The sequence below is a fragment of the Chiloscyllium plagiosum genome, chromosome 25 (genome assembly GCF_004010195.1).
Source record: "Chiloscyllium plagiosum isolate BGI_BamShark_2017 chromosome 25, ASM401019v2, whole genome shotgun sequence".
Lineage (NCBI taxonomy): Eukaryota > Metazoa > Chordata > Chondrichthyes > Orectolobiformes > Hemiscylliidae > Chiloscyllium > Chiloscyllium plagiosum.
In genome coordinates this window covers 14389928-14408845 of record NC_057734.1, presented here as the reverse complement: position 1 = coordinate 14408845, position 18918 = coordinate 14389928, and the positions used below count along the sequence as shown (strand labels likewise).

Sequence of the window (18918 nt, the reverse complement as noted above, 5' to 3'; positions counted from 1 at the left end):
AGAACCAAGCGTTCTGAAAATAAAGCATAACGTTTGGTGGAACAACTGGATTAGCTGGTTGCCTGGAAACAACAAAAGCGATTCAAACTAGGCTAACCCCGAAAAAATACCAAACTCCAATCCAGTATGAATTGAGTATATTGACAACCCGATGCTTTGGGAGTATAAGACCAGGAAAACCTAACAGTCGAGAATAGAACTGACAAGCCAACGACAACTGCACACTGCCTAGAAAACCGCTCTCTTAGAAAGGTACCTTTATCGATCAGTAACACTGTGAAGCAGAATCCCCAAGAAGAAAAGACGACCAAAATACCAAGGAGAACAAAAGCTGTCTGGTTTTGAGATAAGTCGTTTTGGTTTGTAAATCATAAATCAGGAGTTTTTTCAGACTAGTATTATAGAAGGGACGGTAAAAGATAGTTTTGAGTAAGGACTTGGATATAGTTGTCAGTTAATAATTCTCTGCTATACTTCAAAAAAAGTTGTTAATTTTTACCATAAGTAGTTCTTGGCCACTCAAATCTTTACAGATTACTGCACGAGATAAATCTTTTCTGTGTTGGTGGTTTTAAGTTAAGCAAAAAGGTTACCCTGTGTTGTAACACCTGAGAATAGTGAAAATGACTTCAGCAACAAAGCCTAAGGTTCAAGTTCTCAAATTCTAAAAATCTGGAGAAATTCAAGGACTAGACTGGGGAACTGAGAACAGTCAGTCAATTCCCAAGATCTGTGGCACATCTTAGTTTGGAATAGGAAGTCCAACAACACTCAAGACACTATAAAAGTACAAATGAATTATTGGGATGAAATCAACTAGAATAAGCCAGTGCCTCTGAGATTTTCAGGTATAAATAGGATTTGCCAAATATAGCACAAGTTGCTTCAACTTGTTTCGTTTAAAATTTAACTGCTTGGCGATTAACTGTCAATCAACTTAATGGATGCATTCACCATGACAATGCCTCTATCAATAGCAGTTCATTTCCCTGCCAATCAGCACTCTCCTCTCAGTGTAGGCCTTAGTTGTTCCTTGGATTGCAGCATGTCTTGATGAGTGCAAGATAAAAAGCTTGAAAAATATGTCTGTTTTTCAGCAATGACCCATCATTAACAGACAGTACCTTACTGGTTCAAATTAATCACTGGGTTTATTCAGCTTGAAGTAATGACATGAGCAACACCTTATACTGTCATTCTAATTAGTTTGAGAAACTATCACTTAATATGCTGACCTCAAATTTACCAGTTACTAATCAATTTCCAATCTGAACATGCAAAGTTCCAAATTATCTATGAGCAGTGTGGAAAAAATAGTTTTGTAAAACCTTTTACAACTTAATGTGAAGGTGAAAAGGAGTTATAATTAAACAAGAATGGATAAATACAAGCACAAATGAAGAAATGGGCAATTCTCCTGTTCTCTCGTGGCTAGAACCCAAACGGAGATACACTTGGCATTTACTCAAATCCACAGATTAAGCACAGCATGTCATTTGATTATTAAGAGTCCAAAGGTTGAAGATAAAATTATCTTCATGCAGTGATGCATTTGTGCAACAGCATACAACAATTTACGTAAAGCAAAAGGTAGTAGTAAATCTGAAAAAAATTAAAAGCTTGAAATGATCACAATCTAGAAATTCAACGGGACATCCCAATGACCAGAAAATCAACTGGACTTGCCACATAAACAGTAACCACAAGAACAGACAGAGGCTGGGGATATCACAACAACTAACACAGACTCCCCAAATCTTGTCCATCATCTACAAGGCTCAAATTAGAAGTGTGATGGAATACTCCCCCCTGCCTAGGTGGGTGCATCTCCAACAACACTCCAGAAACTGGATATCATCCAGAAGAAAGCAGCCTGCTTGATTAGCGCCACATTCACAAGCATCCACTTCATCACTGACACTCAGTAGTGGCAGTGTGCATTACCTACAAGATGCACAAGTTAAAAGGTCCTTAAGCATCACCTTCCAAATGCATGACCACATCCATCCAGAAGGGCAAGATGAGCAGATAAATTGGAACATGACCTACAAGTTAACTCCAAGTCACTCACCATTCTGACTTGGAAACAAATCTGTTGCTGGATCAAAACCCTGAAATTCCCTCCCTAAGGGCACTGTGGGTCAACCTATAGTACTTCGACTGCAGCAATTCAAGGTGGCAATTCACCACCCTCCAGGGCAACTAGAGATGGGCAATAAATGCAAAAATCAAATGGCCAGCCAGTGATGCCCATGTCCCAAGAATGAATAAAGAAAGTATTTGTTGGAATAAACAATGAGAACTGCTGCAGTTAATTTTTTATGGTACACGCTTGTCTTAAATGAAATCTACATAGTTTGCAACGTCATAAACTAAACCTTGGATAGTTTAATTATTTAGAGTTGTTGGTTTTCACTTTACTCCATTATGACAGTTTCTTTTGGGCCCAAGACAAGCACATATGCCAATCCCTCAAAAACCTTACCCACAAAAAGGTTTACCAAGACTTTTGACCCAAATATTATCCTCAAAAGGTTTACTTTCACATGACTTGTACATGGTTTTAAAAAACTTCAGTAATTTTAATCAATAGAGCAAGAGTTATTTTGGGAAAAAGGTTACCCAGGTAGCAGGAAGGGGCCACAGGAACACCAAACATGTACGTAAATCAGTTTCAATGCAGATCCTAGATGACCAAACAGAACTTGGTCCATCAGAACCTAAACATTAATGGATAAGAAACAAAATACAAACATAAAATTTAAGGCAACTCTGCATAGAATTCATGGGGAAACTCGCAGGAATTCAATTAAGTGGAACTTGAAGGTTTTCCCCAGTGACTCAATTAATCCACAGTTAAATTCCATAGTGACTCATTCGAGCCACAAAAAATAAGTGAGTCACACAACTAGAATGGCCCATGAATAAATGCTGACTGCAACACTCAAAATATGAGGGCAGAGGGTGAATTCAGCCCTTCAAATTGGCCAAATCACCAGGGAAATGAGAGTAGAGGGACAAAATCAGGAGAAAGTCAACTCTGCAGCTGGAGCTAGGACGTGTGAGTAGGTCAGCAGCATCTGTGGTAGATAAACAATTGGAGATGGATAGAGGGATAGGGAGAAGGGACGACAAAGGAGGTTGAAAGGGACTGCAAAGTGGACAAGGGAGAAACTGCCAAGAGTGAAAATGGTTTTAAACATTTCAAAGTAGTGTATAAATAAACATTAATCTTGAAGCACTTAACTGAATAATTTAATACTGAACAGTTTTGTTTCATAAAGATTTGTATTTATGTAGAGCATCTCATTGAAAATGACGAAGTGCAGACTCCACATTAGGGACAATCATGCAACTGTTTACTATGACCTCGCAGTTTACAGAACATGTTATGTTAGCTTTCTGTACATTATGTGCGTCAATTTTTTTAAAAATGATTTTGTTACTCGCCTATGCCAAATACCTTGTGCCAACTTAAAAACTGTAGAGCTTCAAATTAATGCTTTCATATGTTGCAGATTTTAATTAAGTCAAGCAGTGATGATTGAATATATTGTTAAATTCTTCTAATTCTGCTTCTGTGCAAGTCCAAATGTTCCAAATACAAGTAGATAAGGTAATATGACAAGAGCTTCTACTACAAACCTACCGACTCCCACAGCTACCTGGACTACACCTCCTCCCATCCTGCCCCCTGTAAAAACGCCATCCCATTCTCCCAATTCCTTCGTCTCCGCCGCATCTGCTCCCAGGAGGACCAGTTCAAAATACGTACAACACAGATGGCCTCCTTCTTCAAGGACCGCAATTTCCCCCCCGACGTGGTCGACGGTGCCCTCCACCGCATCTCCTCCACTTCCCGCTCCTCCGCCCTTGAGCCCCGCCCCTCCAACCGCCACCAGGACAGAACCCCACTGGTCCTCACCTACCACCCCACCAATCTCCATGTACAGCGCATCATCCGCCGTCACTTCCGCCACCTCCAAACAGACCCCAGCACCAAGGATATATTTCCCTCCCCTCCCCTATCAGCTTTCCGTAGAGACCACTCCCTCCGCGACTCCCTTGTCAGATCCACACCCCCCACCGACCCAACCTCCACTCCCGGCACCCTCCCTTGCAACCGCAGGAGGTGCAACACTTGCGCCCACACCTCCCCCCTCACTTCTCTCCAAAGCCCCAAAGGAAACTTCCATATCCGCGGGGGTTGGTGGGGTGGTAGGTGGGGGCCAGTGGGGTTCTGTCCTGGTGGCGGTTGGTGGGGCGGGGCTCAAGGGCGGAGGAGCGGGAAGTGGAGGAGATGCGGTGGAGGGCACCGTCGACCACGTCGCCTTCCTGACCTGCAGTCTTCTTGTTGACCTCTCCGCCTCCATCCTACTCCGACCTATCACCCTCACCTTGACCTCTTTCCACCTATCACATTTCCAACTCCCCTCCTCCAAGTCCCTCCTCCCTACCTTTTATCTTCTCCTGCTGAACACTCTGCTCATTCCTGAAGAAGGGCCTGTGCCCGAAACGTCGAATCTCCTGTTCCCTGGATGCTGCCTGACCTGCTGTGCTGTTCCAGCAATAAAGTTTCAATATGACAAGAGCTCATCACCTAATAAATGAGTTGGTGAGAATGAAAAATGGCACCCTGAAATCCAAAAGGTAGCCCTCAAGTAAAGCCCAGAGGAGCTCAAAGAAGAAAACAAAACTATATTTTGACATCTGGCCCACTATTCATGGTATTTGACGTCTGTTTGGGATAGCAGTTACGTATGACTCAACTCATTGTTTTGTAAGGAGAAAAAGTGACAAGTTCCTGATTCAGACAACAATCCAACCATTCTTGGTGACTATGTACAAGACAAATAAAGGCAAGAAAGAACCATCACATATAAATGAAGTAATCTATTCAAAACTTACAACTTTCCACATGAACATTAATTTGCAAAAGGTACCACTGGAACTATTATCTAGCAAGCTACAGCCAATTTTATTGCAAGCTTGATGATGAATCATTACAGGAAATACAATCAGTATCTCAATACCATCTCATCTGATGACAATGAGAAGAATAAAAGGGACACAGTCAGATTTCTGACCACAGGTTTGGCACTCAGTCCTTAAGCTTAAAGCTGGAAGCTAAATATGCAGGATGCTTTTTTTCCTCAGAAATAGTTTGAAAGATAGGTGACAGCTAAGAAATAGGACCATGTTGTTGCTTACTTTTCCTCATGATTCGGGAGAAGAGAGATTAAACCAAGTGGAGGTAGAACTTGTTCTGTGACTCTATGCTTACTTCTTCTCTGCAAGTGAAGGCAAGCTACTAATTAATATCTGATCTTAATTCAGTGTGCCAGTCTGCTTCTTTAAGAGAGTGGAAAAGTACACATGCAAAAGACTGGGTACTCAACCTGAATGGCAAGTAGGTATTATCCTAAGACACTCAAGGTGAATTATTACATTAGCCATATACTAGGCTATATGATCACAATAATTAACAGAAGATGCACCGACTGGTTATGAAGAAATGTCCAATATTAACTACTTACTTGCTACCTCTTCATGGACATTTACAGAAGTTGGGAATATATCAGATGGCGACTGAGTGCTGAGCAAGCCCATTGCATTCTGTTGCTCTGAACATTTGTAGTCAGAGCGAGTATCCTCCCATAAAGGTGGCCACTCTCCTCCCTCATTGTTTTCATTTTGGAGACTGAGAGCAAGCAGGTAATCCAGGTTAGAGTTGGCATCCACATGCTCTGGACCTGTAACATCTGCCAAATTATTTCTCTCAGTCCTCACTAGGCTGGCTGCAAAATCAACAGGAAATATGAGTGTTAAAAGCATAATTCAAAGTTTCAACCAGTATTGGTGAGCTGATTTTAACCAAGAAAACACCATGGGTCGACCACAGTGGGATTCAACTTAATACCGGAGGTCTAAATACTGACTAACATGGCAAATTGCAAATGTTTGATGAAGACAGAATCATATTTAGCAATGTCTTTACCCACAATTTAGTTTCAGCCCACCTCAAAACACAAATTCCCACTATAGCAAGGGACAAATATGAATTTACATTTAACCTAATACCAATTAATCAATCCAGCAAAGATAAAATAAAATAGGCATTGAATCCTTCCCTCCCTCCATAAATTAGTCCTTGCCCATTACCAAAAAAGTGTAATGACAGGTATTGCTCTAATTATGGTGCCCACAGTTTTAGAATGTTCACGAACTGCCACAAGAATCAGAGTCATACAGCATGGAAACCGACCTTTCAGTCCAACTAGACCAGAACAACCACGTTCCTAAATCAAACTAGTCCCACTTGCCTGTGTTTGACCCCCATCTCTCCAAACCTTTCCTATTCATATACTTATCCAAGTGTCTTTTTAAGTGTTGTAACTGTATGCGCATCCACCACTTCCTCCAGCAGTTCATTCCACACACTAACCGCTGTGTAAAAACATTGCCCCTCAGACCCTTTTCAAATCTGACTCCTCTCACCTTACAAATACACCTACTTTTGAACTCCCCCAGCCGAGGGAAAAGATGCTTGCTATTCACCTTATCAATACTCCTGATTTTGTAAACCTCTCTGAAGTCACCCCTCAACCTCCTACACTAGTGAAAAAAAGTCCCAGCCTATCTTTATAACTTAAATCTTCCATTCCTGGCAACATCCTGGTAAATCTTTTCTGAACCATCTCCAAGTTAATAATATCCTTCCTGTAGCAGGGGAACCAGAACCAGACACAGTACTGGAGAAAAGGCCTCATCAACATCCTATACAACCTCAACATGTCCCAACTTCTACCCTCAATGGTCTGAGCAATGATGGAAAATATGTCAAACACCTTCTTAACCACTCTCTCTACATGTGATGCAACTTTCAAAAAAATTATGTACTGAACTCGCTATCCTCTCAACACTACCCAAGGCTCTACCATTAATTGTATAAGTCGTGCCCTTGTTTGTTTTCCTAAAACGTAATACCTTGCACTTATCCAAATTAAATTCCATCTGCCAATCCTCAAACCCAATTGATCTTCATCTCTTTGTAATCTTAAATAACCTTCTTCTCTGTTCATTATATCACTAATTTTGGTGCCATCCACAAACTTCGTAACCATTTCTCCTAAATCCTCATCCAAATCGTTTATATAAATAACAAACAAAAGTAGAAGCCCAGATTGGCTTTCTTTCCTTAGCACTGAAATGTTTCACTCAGCCTGTATTTTTCTTCCAGCCATTATAAAACTGAAGATAATGCTGGGTTGAAGATAAATCTACACACTGCAGAATACCACAATTGAAATCCACAACATTGCTTATACACCCATTTTCAATTCCATTCAAATATTCTTGTTAAACAGGTGGTAGGATTGGTGCTACTCAACAGTTACCATGTGTAAAGAAATACAGGACAAGAGTTCTTATTATACTTAGTACATCATACCATTTACAAGACCAAAAACATTAAAAGTCTGCCAAGACTATATGTACACACTTCATTTGTTTAATTCCACCACTCTCACCACTGAAGTTGCAGAATCTCTCATCAAAACATTGAAGTATCAAAGCAGTTACCAGGAGGCCAACAACTGTTGTAGCTGTGCAATCCTGTAGCATAAATTTTGCTCTTTAGCTACTTCTAGCTCCTTCCCCAGCTTCATGCTCTCGTGTTGATATAACTACTTCCAATTCAAAATATTCTCAGCTTACCTTGATTCTGGTCTCTACCTACAGTCGGCAGATTCCTCCTGTCTGACCCCCTCACTAAACATCCTGCTTCTCTGTTCCCATGAACTTTGGCTTCCAACTGTCTAGAAATTCTTGGCCTGGCCCTAACACGGTTCTCTTCATCCCGATGAAAGATCCCAAATGGTTGGTTTTCAAACCAAGTCCCAACATTATCTTCAAAGTGATACACAGATCTAGGTTTGATACGGTTGTTATTCTTTTCCTCCACATCCTTGCCACAGGAGATGTGGTGCACGTGTCTGTCTTTGACCAAAACATTACGACCACAAGCTGCACAAGGTTCAGTCCTTGATCCACAATAATCAGCATGTTCTTCAGATTTGTTGAATGCCAGCTCCAGTTCACAGAATTGACACTTAATCAGTCGCAAAGGGCATTCGAAATTCTACAACGCAAAGAGAAAATGAATTAAAATGATCTTAAATACTTTTTGAAAAAAATGCATGGTGTTAAGAGCTTCATTGTCTAAGCTGCCAAGTGCATTGCCCACAATATATATGAATCTTATCAGTTATAGGTTAGACTTTCTGGCTGGATTCAAGCTATTCTCAGGCTGTTAACAGATCAGTCAAGCTCTAATTGCTGTCCAGTGACTGCTATTAGAAAATCACCGTACCAAGACCTGGCCTGCTCTTCACGGATCTAAAATAATCTGACTACAACTGAGGCTTGCACAAGATAAGTAATCTATTTGTTCACCTTGGTTTTCCCACTCAATAGAAAATCCACAGATAATTAGCAGAGTACATGGCTCCCTAATTGTAGCTATAGAATCAAAGAAGTCAGAAGAACATTGGCTTTTCAAGGTAAAGGGAGCTGGAACTCAAAAGTGAGGGAGTGTTATTTCAGTTACGCAGTTGTTTTAGATGCCATTTGTAGCATAATGTGCAGTTTTGGACAATGCACAAAAAGCAAGTATTAGCCTTGAAGGGGTGCAAAGATTTATCAGAATTATATTGGGATTTAAAGGGTTAGGTTGTAGGGACAGCTGGATGTATTTCACATTTAAAATGTCAATCCAATTAGTTTATGATAAAACTATTGTAATGAACTAATCAATGATCCTTCCTCTAATTGGCAAATTCAGCAAAGTCAACATAATCTGAAATCAGGAAGTAAGAAATCTGGAATTTTCTCCCCTTAAAATCCTATAGATGCGGGATCAATTGAAAACTTCTGATAGCAATAATTTGTGTCAGGCAAAATGCCAAGCAGAACTAAAGATGGGGAATATATGTTTAAGTAAAGACCAACTGTGACCTAATTGAACGTTAAAACAGTCAAGGGACCGATAACCCAACTCTGCTTTCTATGTTACATCAACATCAGCATTTGACAGATGGTGCTGCATTAGGCAGACAAATTGGAGGATAAACAAAGACAAACACCAACCTCATGTTTTTCCAACTGATTTTTTTCTACCTTCATGTTGCACTTACAGTTGACCTGTAAAACAGGTGATCAAATTAAGTCATCAAATATTAGTGCTCATTACTTGTTGGTTACTATCTTTAAGAGCAATCCTCATGTATTTGAATTGCCAAAGCTTAAGGGGTTTGCATTGTATCCTGGCTTAGCTGATCTTATCCAGGAAGGCAAGAAGGATGCAACTGTAAGTGGAGTGCTCCAGACAAGAAATAGAGGTGTCCAAAAGGTTTGGACTAAGTAGTCCTAATATTGATCACATCCATGATGATTATTTGAAAATACACAAACCGTGGGTACAAATTGGCCCAAACTTAGAATTATGCCTAAATTAACAATAGTTAATAAATTACACCCTGGGTAAGCATTCTCAGGACAAGTCAACACCTTTAGGTATATAAAAATAAATGATTTGGGAAAACCCCCATTATTCTTGACTCATACAAAGCAAAAGTCAGGTTTGTGAAAAACTTGGTTACATAGATGAAATACCCTTAACTGCCTCGAGACATGCACAGGACAAAAACCCATTTCGCTTTTAATATCAGTGCTCGAAATGAATTACCTCCAACTCCACACCTCTAAAGCTGCTCAGGCTGCTGTTGATTCTAAGTGGCTCACATTGGTACCTGATAAGCCATTTTAAAATTAGCCACAATAATTTGTAAACTTGAAAATGTTTCAGCATGGGAAACAAACTCCAAGGACTCCATTACTATCAACTTTTATACTCATACAGCAATTCATCTGGAGAATTTAGACTCCCAGATCTGATCAACACCATGCTTATTTGAAAAAAAAAAATCAATCTAGCACAAAAGGTTCAGATGTCACTCATTATATTCAATGTTGACCAATTATACAACTTTTTTTTGCAGTAATAAAACTTAGATTAAGTTTCATCCCTCAGGTACATGCTTTAAGCAATGCAGAACAACGGGTGATAACCAAGTTAAGAGAAGCCACATTTAACCATCTCCTCCAGCCACCCACCACCAAGTCTTGAGACATGACAAAACAGGATAAATGACTTTGAACCATTTCAGTAGTGAATAATAAAGTTTTTCTGATTTTTCTGTTCAATCAACCCCTTGACACTGTTGGAAATAATTGTACTTAAAACACATCGATGGCAGAGTGTTGTTTGACATACTTAACTACTGAAGCGATCCCTCAACTAACTTTGCTCTGGTAATAAACATACAAACATTTATATTTTAGCTTTTTGTGACTCAAAGATAGATAATTATCCTGCACCACAAAGGCAGTTTTTAATGTTTTCTTCTAATTCCTTTGTCGACAAGAAAATGGGAAGGAGAAGAGGAATGGAAAAGGATCAAGGCTTTAGAAATCATTTGATTGGTTAAGCAGCTTGGACTACATTCACTGGAGATTTGGTGTGGGGGGGGGGGCGGCTGGAGTAGAAGAGTTGTATTCTCACAGAAACCTATCAAATTCTAACAAGACCAAACAGGGTAAATGCAGGATATTCTCAATGACACGCAAGTCCAGAACCAGTCGAAGGATATGGAACAGGCTATTTAGGACTGAGAGGAGGAGGAATTTCTCCATCCAGAGAGGGGGTTAACCTGTGACATTTTCTGCCACAGAAAATGGTAGAGGTCAAAACACTGAATTGTTTCAATAAGGAGTTAGACATTTCTTAAGGCTAAAGGAATCAAGATGTATGGAGAAAAAGCAGGAACAGTTAGATAACTAGCCACGATCAAGGATGGCAAAGCAGACTCGAAGGGCCAAATGGTCCACTCCTGCTCAAATGTTTCTATGTTTCTTAAATTCGGGAAAAAGAAAGAGCTGTGATACAAGAGTGAGGTGGCCTACCAGCACTACTTTAGATTACATGAAGACATCACCTTTGACTGAGGCACACAAGGACAGCCAAGACTGATGAAACAATACATTAGCATACACCATATATATATAGAAACTAGAAAGAAATATTAGTCGAGAGAGAATGACACACAAGAGCAGTGTAAATATTTACCATAACACTATCATTCTACTGAACTTACCAATGCATGCTCTGTTTCAAAGTGCTCTTCCATCTCAGATTTAGGAAATGGTTCATGACAATACCTGCAAAGATCAATGTTTCTTCTACAGTGGATTTCATGAATGGTGAAGTTAGTTGCAGGAATGTCTCGTTGGCTGAAAGTAAAACAGAGGACATGCTAATGATGTAAACCCGGCAATTAAGAGGAGATAGTACCGGTTCCACTTGTACATCTAAATTGAAGGTACATAGCTGTCAACAAAACATTAAGCAACACCATTTAAACAAACTTCCCAAATGTCATAATTACAGCAAATAGTGTCTTTGTCAATCAAGTGAAACAGACCAGGTGATCCTTGATCAACCACCTCTTTCACAAACTAACACCTTCAATACTGCTTGGTCCTGTCTTCCTCACCAATTGTGTGCATGCACACGTGTTGAGAAGACAGCAAATCTTCACTTCCATTATCCATCTGCACAGTCGGTATTCATATGAACCCATGATATGGTGGAGTAACCACAAAATCACCACAACACACACACTCTCCTTTCAAGCACCTAGTTGTATTTCACCCAAGAACTGCTGGATGGCGAACAAGAGCATTCCCATACCTAAACTTTTCCTCAAGAACGCTGAACCCAATTTCATGAAGATAACAAACCTATCCAACTAAGACATGTGTGATGGAAAATCCTATATTGGAACATATGTGGCTTTCAGAAGGTGGGCAGTATCACCAAAATTTCAGCACAGCAAGAGACTCAAAGTTGCCCAATAAGCAATGAAATCAACATACTCTTTAAAATATTATCAGATTGCACCATGTCACCTATTGACTATTGCTTATCGTGTGAGAGATAGTATCATGCTCACTTTTGGCAGGGGTTGTGTGGCGGCAACAAATAGTATGCAATTTGGCTTTCATAGTAATTATAAAGTGATTGAGAGTGCTAAAGTTTGGCAGTAGTGCCGTGGGAAATGGTCGTGAAGTGGTACTTTCACTTGGATAGTAACCCTGGAGTTTGTATTTTTATTAAGGATCACAAATAGTCCTCTGGCAGTCCTCATTCAAAACCATTTCCAGCGGTTGCTGTCCTTTTTTCTGTACCTTTACTCTGTAAAACTTCAAATGTCTTTCCATTTGCATAGTTGAATGCTCATGAATTCAGTCAAATTCTGTTCCAAACTTACTGTTAATATTTAGAGGCAGAGTCCAAGCAAATCCTAGAATCTTATTGCAAAGGCAAGTGAGCTTCCAGATACAGACAGAAACAGACATGTTTACTTTTATTTTAATTAAAATTTCACAAATCCAAATCACTCTGAAGATTTCACCCCCAAGACTTCAATTTGGTTGCTAGAAAATGCAAGTTATAAAAATAAATGCCTCATTGTATTAGCTAAGACTACCAGAAATTTATGGAGATCACTACAGTAAGAATTCCTTTTAATACGATTTTTGTTATCCTTTCCAAATTAATAAGGCTAGAATCCTTTCCAAATAATAAGGCTAGAATCCTGAAGAAGGGCTTATGCCCGAAACGTCGATTCTCCTGTTCCCTGGATGCTGCCTGACCTGCTGCGCTTTTCCAGCAACACATTTCCAGCTCTGATCTCCAGCATCTGCAGACCTCACTTTCTCCTCAAGGCTAGAATTAGACCAATCTGTAATAACCAAAAATAACAGGCTAAAAACTAGTTATGTATGATAGTGTATCAATTGTTTGAGAATACTGAATGCTTTCAATTTACATCTTCCCATTTTTTTTCTGAAGTGTTATTCCTCACAACAGTCTCCTATTCAATGTACACAATTGTACACAATGCATAATCAAGAGAGAAAAAAAATAAACAAATGGGTGATTCGAGACAGAAAATGGTGAAAATAAATCACGGGGACAGCCAGATACCAGGAGACTATTTGCATTCAGGCAATCTTTACACCCTGGGAAAATAGGGTGAAATCCAGCTTCCAATGTTCTGTAAATTCCACAGAGTGGAAATGGACCTTTTCCTTCTGAGCCAATACTATGACTTTAAATGGTAGCAATTACTATGGCAAAGTGTCACATTTCTAAATTCCAAAATACTCTACCACAGCACTCTTGTCACTTGTGCATTTTGATTTTTTTTTAATCTAAAAATTTATTTTATAAGAAACAACTGGTATCATAAGTGGAGTGTACAATCTGGTTGGAGGTCTGAGTGAACCAGTTCCATGTTTACAAACCATTAGTTTCTAGACATTGGTCATTAATTGACTAATCTTATGTACTCACTAGTCTTGGCAATAACTACCACTGTTCTTTTCTACTTCCTTTAAACAATACCTTTAAACAAGACAAAAAACTGGGGCAACCCAAAGACATCACCATAACTCAAATCTCCAACTAGGTTTCATTATTAATGAAAACTGTAAAAATAAGGTCTTTCATAGATACATGCAAAATATACTGTAAAGGCATCTTACTTTATGGAAGGTTTGTTGTAAGCTCTGACTCAGTGTACGACAGCAGGACGAGGGGGAACAATTGCACTCCTGTGTGACCTTAGCAAGAATATTGTCATTTCCTGAAACAGGTGATGTTGACACGGAATACGGGAAGGTTTGATTTGATTGATTATGCTGTTTTGTTTCACAGTGAAAATACAAAGCAGCATCACTGATCCAGTGAAACCTAGCTTCATGAGACAATGTGAAAATAATTAGCACATTATACCTCATGGACCCTTTTAAACAAGAACTCTAATTCTTGTCCTTCTGTTAAAGGGAAAAGATTTTCAATTGCCAGTTTCTACCCTTCTAGCCTTTTTACAAGATTTCACACCACCTCACTGAATCTTCTTGTATAAGACAACATTTCTCAAAATGGCTTTATTGATTGCACTGATTGACTTCTTGTCTAATATCCAGCCCTATTTGCACTACAATTTCACCCATTCACACAAGACAGACCAAAGTCATACTTTCATTGCTATCAACTCAGCACCATCTATATACAGCCTGTTCATGCAATACCACAGATTGAATCTTGACATTCTTTTGAACACAATTTATAATTTTATTATGTTCCATCATAACAGGCCTACATCTTTCACCAATGCCCAACATGCTATGTACCCCAGACAATCAATCGTCAGAACCTTGATTTGCATCTATTATTTCTTGATCCAAAGTTACCTGAGAGCCACCATCTTTCAGAATCTTTAACTCATCTAAACTGGTGATGTATCATACTCTATCCCATATCAGGTCTTGCATTCACTGATAGGTGATAGATTCAGAGGCTATAGGGTAACATCTCTAATTTAAATTTCTCATCTGAGTACTTCATTCCACTCACATCCTCACTCTCCCAAACATCTCCAGCCTCTTTATCTTCTTTCATCAACACCTTTACGCATCCTACACATCTCTCACTTAATGGCAAACTACTATTCCTTCAAACATGGATGGCACAATGGCTCAGCAGTTAGCACTGCTGCCTCACAGCACCAATGCACCAGCTTGATTCCATCTCAGGCTCCTGTCTGTGTGGAGTTTGCTAACTCTCTCAGTCTGTGTGGGTTTCCTCCAGCTTCTTTGCACAGTCCAAAAATGTGCAAGTTAGGTGGATTGGCCATGAACAAAGCCTGAATGCAGGGATTGGGTCTGGATGGGATGCTCTTCGTAGGGTTGGTGTGAATTCAATGGGCTGAATGGCCTTACTTTAAGGATTTCACACTTGAAGGATTCTGTAATTCTATGGTCCTCAACACTGAAATTCTCTAGCTAAATCTCTACCTCCTCTCTTTTAAGAACACTCCTTGAAGACAACCTCTTTGATCGAGCCTTTAGTTACCTCTTCTATTATTTCCTACCAAAACTTATTCCCAATTATTCATGAGTAATGCTTTTGCTTTTCTATATTATTGGGACTTAATTAGCATATCTATAAAGAAACTTCGAGAGATGCAAATCGGTACTTGAATAACCTTATGAATCATTAAGATAACAATTGCTCTCAAAACACATTTCATTAACAAATTCATACCACGACTCTGAGACACAATATTGGTCATATATGGTTCTTAAACGGTCTGATGAAATTCTCAAATTCCTTCCCAGCTTCCCATGAGCTGCACCCAGAAACCAGCTTGGAGACAGACCTAAACCAAAGTAGCTTTTGAAACAGGTACTTCAGAAGTTTATCAAGATAAGGACAATAAAGTTAGTCCCTTACCAGTTAGCACAGAATCTAGTTTCCTCAGCCTGATCTTCAGACATCTTTACTCTTCTTCAAAACCTACAAAGCAAAATAGTGAGTATCTCAGATCTTATTGCTTGAAAAGATAAGGAAAGTATGAAGATGCAAAAAGAAAACTCAAGCCAACATCCTATGAATAGATAGGCAGGGCAGATTACAGCATTTTGGAACACTGACTTTTAAGCTTCAATTTCTCCTTTCACCACCGGCATTATTTTCCGACCAAAAGAATAACTCCAAAACAACAAAAAAATCCTGAGTGTAGAAACCCATGAGTGGCTGATCTACTTAAACTTTGGGTGTTTTCCCACAGTGTATTTGTCAATTTTGCTAACAGGAAGGTGACACATTGCCTTAGCTCCATCCAATGCTGCCTCAGAGTGGAGGCGGCATAAAATCCTGTACAGTACAAGATAACCATTGGCACAAATCCACACCCTGTGAGAGTGTATATAACAAGCACTTTATCATTTTAACAAGCTGTGACACATGCCAGCAAACAATCTAACCATAATCCTGATCAGCTCAAATTTGTTCAAAAATCCATCACCATGCTTAAGAATCAAAGCAAGTGATTGAGAAATTCACAGATTAAATTTTGTACGCACAAAGTGACTTGGCATACATTATAGCCAGGTTGAAACTTTATTGCTGGAACAGCACAGGTGAAGAAACTGTTGAAGTCCAAGTTCATCCCCTGTGGTTGGAGGGTTCCCAGTCGGAAGATAAGATGCTCCTCCTCCGACCGTCGGGTTGTTGTGGTTTGGCGGTGGATGAGTCCAATGACCTGCATATCCTCGGTGGAGTGGGAGGGGGAGTTGAAATGCTGTGCCACAGGTTGGTTGGGTTGGTTCGTCCGGGTGGCCCAGAGGTGCTCTCTGAATCGCTCCGCAAGTAGGCGGCCTGTCTCCCCAATATAGAGGAGGCCACACCGGCTGCAGCGGATGCAGTAGATGATGTGGGTGGAGGTGCAGGTGAATCTGTGGCGGATATGGAATTTTCCTTTGGGGCCTTGGAGAGAAGTGAGGGGGGAGGTGTGGGCGCAAGTGTTGCACCTCCTGCGGTTGCAAGGGAAGGTGCCGGGAGTGGTGGTTGGGTCGGTGGGGTGTGTGGATCTGACAAGGGAGTCGCGGAGGGAGTGGTCTCTACGGACAGCTGATAGGGGAGGGGAGGGAAATATATCCTTGGTGCTGGGGTCTGTTTGGAGGTGGCGGAAGTGACGGCGGGTGATGCGCTGTACATGGAGATTGGTGGGGTGGTAGGTGAGGACCAGTGGGGTTCTGTCCTGATGGCTGTTGGAGGGGCGGGGCTCAAGGGCGGAGGGGCGGGAAGTGGAGGAGATGCGGTGGGGGGCACCGTCGACCACGTCGGGGGGTAAATTGCGGTCCTTGAAGAAGGAGGCCATCTGTGTTGTACGTATTTTGAACTGGTCCTCCTGGGAGCAGATGCGGCGGAGACGAAGGAATTGGGAGAATGGGATGGCGTTTTTACAGGGGGCAGGATGGGAGGAGGTGTAGTCTAGGTAGCTGTGGGAGTCGGTTGGTTTGTAGTAGATGTCCGTGTTGATTCGGTCGCCTGAGATAGAAACAGAAAGGTCTAGGAAGGGGAGGGAGGAATCCGAGACTGTCCAGGTGAATTTGAGGTTGGGGTGGAAGGTGTTAGTGTAGTGGATGAACTGTTCAACCTCCTCGTGGGAGCACGAGGTAGCGCCGATACAGTCATCAATGTAGCGAAGGAAAAGATGGGGGGTGGGGCCAGTGTAGTTGCGGAAGATGGATTGTTCCACATACCCTACGAAGAGATTATAGCCACCCTCAGAACTTATGGCTAGACCCAACAATTCTACCTAACCAGCAGCTGGATGTTGATTCAGCACATTTACTATTCTAGTTAGCTTCAACTACATTTGCTTATCATTCACTGACTAAAACTAACTACCTTTATTAGTGTAGCATTGACATTCACCATTAACTACTTTGTGGCCAAAGAAAGACTGGTGGAGATACTTTACCAGTTAGCACTTTTCTAATCTCTCACATAGTGACCCTCAAGGTTAATAAAATTAGCTCAACTTGCAGAATCAAAAGTTCTGCTTTCAGTTTCTTTTTACTGGAAATTCAGTCCAACTTTCTGGATCTATTCCAGGATCACTGATTCACAGTCCAACAGCCGTCACATTTCAAAACCACAGTCCAAGAAAAAACAAATATAAGGCATCCGCTTTAATAATACTTAAAAGGATTACCAAGAGATAGAACTTTAAAATCATCAATATTTTAAAGCAACTTACTTGATAAGGATCATGTCTAGTAGACAAAAAGACTGCTTAGGTTTCATATATCTCTTCAAAGAAAGCACCTTGCAATAGGATATAGTGTTAATCCTGTAAGCCATTACATTTTGTAATCTAATTAAAGGTAATATTCTTCCATTCGAGAAAATTACCAGGTCAAAAGAAACAAACCAAAACACCAAAAGTTTCTACTAATTTGTGTCAATGTCTTTGAAAATTGCAAGTAAACAATGATACAATTGATTTCACTAACCACATAAGTTGTTGGCCACATAGAGGGAAAAAGAAAGAAATTAATAAGGTGGTCTTCATCTTAGTCTTTTTATTTCTGATGAATCAAGCCCCGACTGTACACTTTATTCTGTATCGGTACAGGCTCATGACATTAAGAACAAACATCAAGCTCCTCTGATGGATGGACAACAGACAAAATGAGCTATTAAGACCCCATTTAGATCTCAACTTTGTGCTGAGTTTAGTGCACACAGTTGTGATACAAAGGCATGAAAATCAATGTGAACAGCTCCTAAGAGTAAAACTAGTTTCAATGAAAAAAATGTGAACAACCCTTTTTCTTGAATTTGCATTAAAAATGCTGCTTCATGCTTGAGCGCAGGTGGTTGAGCAATATTGCTCCAAAATCATGAACAAATGGACTCAACGAAGGATGGCTAAGAGGCCACCATCAGTAACTAAGTTACCGAGATTCACACGGATGATCCCTGGAATGACAGGTCTCACATATGAGGAACGGCTGAGGATACTGGGATTGTATTCGTTGGAGTTTAGAAGATTAAGGGGAGACTTAATAGAGACGTACAAAATAATATATGGCTTGGAAAAGGTGGATGCTAGGAAATTGTTTCAGTTAAACGAGGAGACTAGGACCCGTGGACACAGCCTTAGAATTAGAGGGGGACATTTCAGAACAGAAATGCGGAGACATTTCTTCAGCCAGAGAGTGGTGGGCCTGTGGAATTCATTGCCACGGAGTGCAGTGGAAGCCGGGACGCTAAATGTCTTCAAGGCCGAGATTGATAGATTCTTGTTGTCTAGAGGAATTAAGGGATACGCGGAGAACGCTGGTAAGTGGAGCTGAAATGCGCATCAGCCATGATGGAATGGCAAAGTGGACTCGATGGGCCGAATGGCCTTACTCCCACTCCTATATCTTATGGTC

At 40.4% G+C, this 18918-nt stretch overlaps 1 protein-coding gene across 4 annotated transcripts in view; it reads right to left on the bottom strand.

Annotated features, from left to right (window-relative positions):
• Positions 1–18918, bottom strand: part of trafd1 (TRAF-type zinc finger domain containing 1) — a 43800-nt gene that overhangs the window by 20066 nt on the left and 4816 nt on the right. For all 4 annotated transcript variants that reach the window (XM_043715558.1, XM_043715559.1, XM_043715560.1 and 1 more), the window contains 5 exons: positions 15422–15484; positions 11214–11349; positions 9148–9201; positions 7717–8140; positions 5538–5798 (listed from right to left, as the gene is read on the bottom strand). In XM_043715558.1, coding sequence (XP_043571493.1) covers positions 5538–5798; positions 7717–8140; positions 9148–9201; positions 11214–11349; positions 15422–15465 — 919 coding nt within the window. In that variant the 5' untranslated portion in view covers positions 15466–15484. The remainder of the gene's footprint in view (positions 1–5537; positions 5799–7716; positions 8141–9147; positions 9202–11213; positions 11350–15421; positions 15485–18918) is intronic.